Source organism: Arvicola amphibius, chromosome 2, assembly GCF_903992535.2.
Source record: "Arvicola amphibius chromosome 2, mArvAmp1.2, whole genome shotgun sequence".
In the NCBI taxonomy this organism is placed as follows: Eukaryota; Metazoa; Chordata; class Mammalia; order Rodentia; family Cricetidae; genus Arvicola; species Arvicola amphibius.
In genome coordinates this window covers 129,755,127-129,763,447 of record NC_052048.2, presented here as the reverse complement: position 1 = coordinate 129,763,447, position 8,321 = coordinate 129,755,127, and the positions used below count along the sequence as shown (strand labels likewise).

Sequence of the window (8,321 nt, the reverse complement as noted above, 5' to 3'; positions counted from 1 at the left end):
TGTCCCTTCACCCCTTAAATGGCTCATGTCCACCAGGCAAGGAAACATCTACGACTCCCCCTATGAGACACGGAAGCAGACAGTCCTGACTACACGGAAGCAGAGAGCACACAAATTCGGAAAGAAGCCTTAGGAGACTGTACAGTGGACCATGCACGGAAACTTGACGCAACCAATCCGGGCCTTGTACTGATCGCTTTTTTAAAAATGGCATTTTCTTCTTTTGAAAGGATAGATGAACCCATGCTCAAAAACCTTTCTAACTCATCTTGAAAATACAAGTTTTCCTTATTATTATTATTTTTTAAATGTGGCACTTCAAAACAAGTTGGCACAAAATGAAAGTGATATTTGGTCTCTGGTTTGTGGTGGAGCCATTCAGTCCATCTCTCTCCGGGAGGGCTCCGGCTCCTCCAGGGGGAGAAACTAGTGTGGCGCAGGGCTCAGGGCCCTGGCTGGGTGACCTTATTCTTGCTTTTCAGCACGGTGTCCCCGGGGACAGCGGTGGCTTCCAAGGGGAGACCCTGCTGCTGATAGCCGTAGTTGACATTCCCGCAGGGGAAGTGGCGTAGCCTAAACAGCGGCACCTCCTTCATGGTGGCGCTCAGCGCGGACGGCTCCAGCAGCAACGCAGCCCCGGGTCTGCTTGGTCCAGCGCCCGGTCCGGTCCAGCCACCCTCTGCCGCTCCTGCCCGTGCCTGCGGCTCGGCGCCCGGTGGGGGATGGGTCTTTTTGGCTGGCTTCTCCGTGAACCACGAGCCGTAGGTGGGGTTCCACAGGCTGGTGGGCTTGTTTCTGGAGCCCGTGCTCTTGTGCAGCTCCGGGGGAGGGTTGGACTGAGAGAACGCCATGTTCACATGGCCCCGATCGGCCGCCCCTCGGGGCACCCGGCCGGCACCCGCACCCGTACCCGCACCCGCTCCTGCTCCCACGGCTGCCCCCGGGGGCTTCTTCACCAAGGGACCTGGTGCCGCCAGGGCTGCGGGCTGGGGGACGGCGGGCGCCTCCTCGTGCTTCGCGGGCTGGGTGGACACCAGCAGAGGAGGCATCCCCTCAGGGTCTTTGGGCCTCATGGGCACTTTCTCCTCCTCCTCCACCACTGGGCCATATTCTATGGGCAGAGCTGTGTTGATGACATCCGGATCCTGTGGGAAGGAAGGAGAGCGAGAGAGGGCGGATGAAAATGGAATCACGGAGATGTCGGGTCTCAGAGATCTCAGAGAGAGTAACATCTGTTTACAGAAGGGCCATTTTGGGCAACTTGACACAAACTAGGGTCGCCTGGGAGGTAGTATCCTGGGTTATTGCTTCCATCAGATAGGCCTGTGGCCATGTCTGTGGGTTATTTTCTTAATGACCGATTGTGGGAAGGCCAAGTCCACTGTGGGCAGTGTCACCCCTGGCAGCAGGGTCGTCTTAAAATAAGCGAGCCAATGAGCAGCCTTCCACCATGGTCTCGCCTTTAGTTCCTACCTCCAGGTTCCTGCCTTGATCTCCTGCCCTGGGCTATCCACGACCATGGACCCTCAAGTGTTAAGATAAAGTGAACCTCTCCTTTCCAAGATACATTTGCTCGTGGTGTAATGTTAATACATTAACGGGTAGGCCCAAGCAATGGCTGAACACACTGTTCTTTGAAAGCCTTGGAAGAAACCATTGTAGGAGGAGAGGGTGCCAGGTGCTGATGGGGTGGTGGTAAGCACCCACCCCTGGGACAGTGGACTAGGAGCTGTGCAGCAGAAGCCCTGGGCAATTTTTTTTTACAGATTTTAAAAACTTTATTAGGTTTTAATTTATTGTGTGTATGTAGATGCCTTGGACATTCATGTGCCTAATGTGTGTATGGAAATTGAGGACAGCCCTATGGAGTGCGTTCTCTGTCTTCCACTATGCGGGTCCTGGGGATCAAACTTACGTTATTTGGTTCTGGCAAGCAAAAACCTTAACTAGTTGAGGCCCCTGCATTTTGTTTGTTGGTTTTAACCAACAACGTTGTTTTAACAGTATTATAGTCTATTTCCAATAATAGTCTCGCAACTTAAAAGACAAAAGGTAGTGTGTGTGTGGCTTCTGTTTTGCTGTAGGGAGGGTGGCAGAGGAGAAGGATGCCACGCTTGGCTTCCAAAGGGTGTCCTTTGCTCTCTCCCCAAGCACCTGTAGTTTCCCTTATATTTGGGTGATCGGCCCCTGGTGGCGACTTTGGGTTGTGTGTCATTGCATGTGCTGCTGTCCCGCTGTAGAGACTCATTTGCCCATTCAGACGTGACGGGGCTTTTGTGGAGTCGAGCAAAGTCTCAACCATGATGAAGAAAAGCCATTCACAAAAGCAGCTTGGTGCTAGACTACCGCCGTCGTCATAGACTGTAATAGGAAAGTGGACACAGTTGCCAAGGGTTTAAGGAAAATTTGTGGGCGAAAACTCGGGGGGAATTTAGTTCAGTAATAGTGTATGAAAATGGAGGGAAAACCTCCATTACTTAAGTTTTACAGAAGAGCACACAGGTTTGGTATCTGTGAGCAAAGGGTTTGAGAAAACAGCATCAGGTATCTTTTAAAAAGCCATTTCATAGCTGGGCGGTGGCGGCACACTCCTTTAACCCCTGCACTCGGGAGGTAGAGGCAAGCAGAGTTTGAGACCAGCCTGGTCTACAAGAGCTAGTTCCAGGACTGCTAGGGCTGTTATACAGAGAAATTGTATCTTGAAAAACCAAAACAACAAACAAACAAACAAACAAACAAACAAACAAACAAAAAAGCCATTTCATTTCTTGCCTGTTTCTGACTCTCACAGTCATTAAAATACGCAGCTGTAGAATCACCTTCTTTTGCAAGTGTATCTTGGAGGAAACACCCCAAAGAAAGGTATAATGTATATATGTTTTTATGAGTGCATCCTATTCTTGTTACAACATAATAAATTAAATGTTATTGAGCAAGGTTCCCTGAAACAACCCCGAGATAACATAGTCACTGAAGCCCATCTTGATGAAGGAGGCAACTCACCTCTACAGCAAAAGCCCTGAGCGGGTTGAGATAGTACGGCTAGGTAGACAGCTGCTGAAGTCTGGGGAAGCTGCAGTCCCTGGTCCCAGTCGAGAGAATTTAGAGACATGGTGGCTCACTGACTTTTCTAAAACATCTCCGTGACCTGGCCACCCGTAGGTTTTCCACGCTCCAGCAGATGAGCCCATCCCCATGTAAATACGGTGTGTGGACTGGTTTTATGTCAATCAACGCAAGTTAGAGTCATCCGAGAGCAGGGAAACTCAATTGAGCAAAGTTTCCATAACATTGGGCCATAGGCAAGCCAGTAGGGCTTTTTCTTAATTAGTGATTGATGGGGGAGGGCCCAGCCCATTGTGGGTGGTGCCATCCCTGGGCTGGTGGTCCTGGGTTCTATAAGAAAGCAGGCTGAGAAAGCCATTGGAAGTAAGCCAGTAAGCAGCACCCCTCCGTGGCCTCTGCATCAGTGGTATGGAAGTGTAAGGCAGTAAGTCCTTTCCTCCCCGGATTGCTTTTGGTCAGTGTTTTATCCTAGCTATAGCAACCCTGACTGACACATATGGGTGGCACTCTCTGGACTTAATGGGTTATCCAACGGGCACGCAACAAAGATGAGCAACAACAAAAAGAAGACTCGAAGTTGGGAAGGGGCCATGTTTGGGAGATGCCAAGGAGACAGACGGGGTACAGTGCACGTGGTAGGGGGTGGGGAGGAGGGAGAACGTAAGTGGAAGTCAAAGGGCGAGGGTATAGGGAAAATATGCTGATTTAATTTTGAACCCTGATAAAGATCAGAGTCCGGAGGGAGGGGAAGATTGGACATAGAGAGAAAAGCAGAAACGGACATGAAGTCCTGAGGGGCAGCTGGTGACATCCTGATAGGGAAATGGACTGGGGAGCGGGGTCGCTGCTGGCAAGTCGAAGTCCTGAGGGGCAGCTGGTGACATCCTGATAGGGAAATGGACTGGGGAGCGGGGTCGCTGCTGGCAAGTCTGTGCCGGAGAGAGGGAGGAGAGAGCTCTCCCACCACCACCACCACCGCTATCCCCACGTGATAAGTGGGGAGGTACCTACTGAAGATGAAGGTGAACACTCACACTTCAGTCAAGACGGGAGGAAGTGGGAGAGGGATCTACAGAGTACCCAGGACTGCTAGGCATCCTTGTGGCTTAGACAGTTTCTCCAAGCCCAGTCCCTTCTTCTGGATAATGGGGTAAAATGAACCGTCCATGAGAACAACATAAAAAGATCTGGGAAAGCGGCTTGTGTAGTATAATCCCATGCAAGTGCCACTGATGGGTGGTTTGAATGTTTCTCCTGGTTGCTTTAGCAATTATCGAGTTACTATCTATCGACTTAATGTGATTATTTGTCTAGCCAGGTTGGAAGTCTTGAGAGCTTTCATTCTCCTTTGAAAACCCAGCTTCAGCTACAGATCATTAGCTATTTAGCTGTCCATGATGCTATAACAAGATGGCTGCCTAAACAAGACCCGGATATCAACAGACACCTCAGGTGGAAAGGGGAAATCTCAGGGGCCCCAAGCCTGGACAAAGAACTGTGGGCAACTAATGATGGCTCCCCAGGATGGAGTCCTCTAATTGGTTGCTCAATATCAAGCGGTTGACCCTGATACCACATATATACAAGGAACACAAAATGGACTCAAGAGACTATATTTATAGTGTATATATATATATATATATATATATATATATATGTAACAATAACAAAGAAAAAGAGGTCATGAATTTGAGAGGCAGTAAAGAAGCAGGTTGGGGGGAGGTTGAGGAAAGAAAAATGGTGTAATTATACTTTAATTGTTAGAAGATGACAAGGAAAGCCCATTCACTATCTAGAGGATTAGCTAATGCTTTTGAAGTGACCAGAGTCTGTCTGGTGCTGTAACTACCACGTGGTAGTGGAGATCGTGGAGGTTTCCAGTGTCTATTGTAGGGCATGGGCAAAGTGAGATGCCAATCATACCATGTCAGAGATCATTAGTATAGAAACTCACGATCACCAATCTTAGAAGATTATAAATATAAAATATCGAATCATAGAAAACGTTCCAATGGAGATTAAAGTCTGGACAAGGGGAGGAAACATTTTACCTGGGTGCAGTACTCAATCCTCTCCAAAATGATGGCAAAGTTGGGTCTGTCTTCAGGTTGATGCTGCCAGCACTGAGTCATTATCCGGTAGCTGAAAGAAGAAGCACATTGATTGATCAGAAGAAGCATCTGGGGGAAGGCTTTGTCGCACCCAGCTCTTTTCTCAATTTTAGCCAAAGCTTTAAGGATGAGAAACCATCAAGGTCCACATGGTTGACCTATTCTGCCCCCGGCTGGTGGGAGAGGGAATCACGCCTAAACATAAGTCTCGTGAAAGATACCCAGTTGTTTACATCAAATCCTACTTTCCTGAAGCCATGTTTAGATGGGGTATTTTTATTCCCCGTCTTGTTTTTGGAAAAGAGGCGAGGGGATACCACAGGGGTCAGAAAAAAAACAAGCAAAGCATCAACAACAACAAAAACAAACCATACACACACATAAGGGGAGAACAATTTAAGAGCCATTAGAGTGCTGGGCTGACCGAGTGTGTCTGGGACGCACATTTCGAGGGGTGATTCCGAAGGGGAGGACTAGCGAGTCCACAGCCTCCAGCCTGGCAACAGACACCTTTCTGGGGTGACATTATTGTGTTTGAAGGGCTGGAAAACCAAGAAGTCTGTGGCACCCTGTGTTTGGGGATTTCTTAAAAGAAGGCTGCCACTTCCGCTGTAATATTAAAAGAGCATATGTGGATCCAAATACTTAAAAACAAGACCATGCTCGGTTTCTAGTAGGAAGTTCCCAAAGGTCATACACAGGCCCGGGGCAGTTCTTAGGTGGGTCCATCCGTCCTCCACTGGTGACAAACTCCAGAACTTCCTGGTTGCTCTTGCTGGGGTATGGCATATACCCAAGAGAAAATATTTCCCACAGCAACACTCCGAAAGACCTGGGCATGGAACAGAAGACACAGATATGGATGTGCATGCATGCATACACACAGACACTTAAGTTTTTAGTATGCTTTTGATTCTGCCATTTTCTGTAACAAAGGGCGCTTTGTGTTTGCATGCACTTGCATGTACAAACACTTGTGCACACACACATGAGCTCAAATGACAACAACCGTGAGTATTGTTTCTCGGGAGCCGTCTACTTTGTTTTTTGTTTTAAATAATTATTTATTTTGTATTTGTGTGTGTGTGTGTGTGTGTGTGTGTCCCCACTCGTGTGTATAAAGATTTCCATAGAGGCCAGAAGAGGGCACTAGATCCCCTGGAGCTGGAGTTACAAGTGGTTGTGAGCCATTCAGTGTGGGAGCTGAGAATTGAACCCAGGTCCTCTGGAAGACAAGCAAGCTCTCTTAACCATGAAGTCTTTTTTCTTGTCCCTAACTTGTTTTTTTAATTAAAGATTAAAAAATATATCTTTAGATATGGTCTCTCGGTGACTCAGGGTTCACGAGGCTAGGCTGGCTAGACAATGAACCCCAGGGTCCGTCCGCTTCTATCCCCCAATCTTGTGCATTGTAAGCTACACTATCCCTCAACTTTGTTTTCTTCTTTTCCTTCTCATGAGTTCTGGTGATTGAACCAGGTCCTTTGGCTTGTAATCTACAAGCACTTCATGGACTGAGCTATCTCTCCAGTCCCAGAGGACTTCCTAGATCCAGAAACCTGGAAGGAATGGGTCAAGCAGTGGTGGTGCATGCCTTTAACCCCAGCACTCGGGAGGCAGAGGTGGGCAGATCTCTGTGAGTTCGAGGCCAGCCTGGTCTACAAGAGCTAGTTCCAGGACAGCTTTCTAAGCTACAGAGAAACCCTCCCCCCAAAAAAACCCACAAACAAACAAAAAACAAAAAAGAATGCCAAGCACCCATAGGAATCCCTATTAAAGGATAACCCGTTAGCACACTTTTCATCCCAGTCAAGCCCTGAGCCTAGATTTCTTTTGGATAGTCATAGCTACAGAACCTTGATGATTTTGCTCATTTCATTGTAGCACCATTTCCATACTAAACATTTTATAAATGGAGTCTGAAATGCCTGGGAAATATTCCATTGAGATGTAATGTGGTTGGCCTGATCACACCGCTTTCAGTTTGCAAAGTATTTTAAACATGGCATGAACGCTTTTTGCACTTTGCTTTTATTTAATTTTGTGAGCGAGTCTCATTTCGTATTTTAACCTGACCTTAAATTTGCTACATAATCCAGCTGACTTCAAACTCAAAATCTTGAGTACTGGGACCACAGGACGGGCTACTACACCTGGCTTTTGTCCATTTTTGAAGATTTCCTTAGGATAAACCATCTGAAACTAATAGAATAGTAAAAAGCAATACTTCTAGGATAATAACTAGATTTAAAGACACCAACCCTGAAACTTTCTTGGTACACATTGTTGATTTTGGGCACTCAGTTCTATCTACCCGGTAGTGTTACTCTCACCAGCTCTCAATATATACATTAATAATAATGTTGACCCATTTAAAGTGGATGGATATCTTATCTGCATGTGTGTCAGTACACTACATGCCTCCAGTGTCCATAAAGTCCAGAAGAGGGTGTCAGACTCCTGGAACTGGAGTTACATGTTGCAGACTATTCCTTTACACCGTGTGAAGATATGTCACTGTGACTAGTTTAATAAAAAGCTAAACAGCCAATAATTAGGCAGAATTTCCAGGTACAGAAGAGTCTGGGAAAAAGAAGGGCCAAGAAGCCAGTTAGATGCAGGACAAATTGGACACATAAAATGGGATAGAGCTAAAAGTCACGTGGTAGAATGTAGATTAATAAAAATAAGGGATATTTTTTTACTTATAGGAGCTAGTTGGCTGTACAATAAAAGAACATATGGAGGCACCACAACCTCTGACTTCAAACTCTGCTACAGAGCTACAGTACTGAAAACAGCCTGGTATTGGCATAAGAACAGACAGGAGGACCAATGGAACTGAATAGAAGACCTGGATATCAACCCACACATCTTTGAACACCTGATTTTTGACAAAGAAGTAAAAAATATCAAATGGAAAAAAAAGCATATTTAACAAGTGGTGCTGGCATAACTGGATATCAACATGTAGAAGAATGAAAACAGACCCATATCTATCACCATGCACAAAACTCAATCCAAATGGATCAAAGACCTCAACATAAAGCCAGCCACACTGAATCTATAGAAGATTTAGTGGGAAGTACACTTCAACACATTGGCACAGGGAACCACCACTTCCTAAATATAACCCCAGCAGCA

The 8,321-nt window shown here is 46.6% G+C and overlaps 1 protein-coding gene across 1 annotated transcript in view; it reads right to left on the bottom strand.

The window, feature by feature from the left end:
* Window positions 1-443: 443 nt before the first annotated feature.
* Alk (ALK receptor tyrosine kinase) overlaps window positions 444-8,321 on the bottom strand; it is a 733,404-nt gene continuing 725,526 nt past the window's right edge. The window contains exons 27-29 of the mRNA XM_038319976.1: window positions 5,875-6,009; window positions 5,118-5,208; window positions 444-1,145 (exon numbers count right to left, since the gene is read on the bottom strand). Coding sequence (XP_038175904.1) covers window positions 444-1,145; window positions 5,118-5,208; window positions 5,875-6,009 — 928 coding nt within the window. The remainder of the gene's footprint in view (window positions 1,146-5,117; window positions 5,209-5,874; window positions 6,010-8,321) is intronic.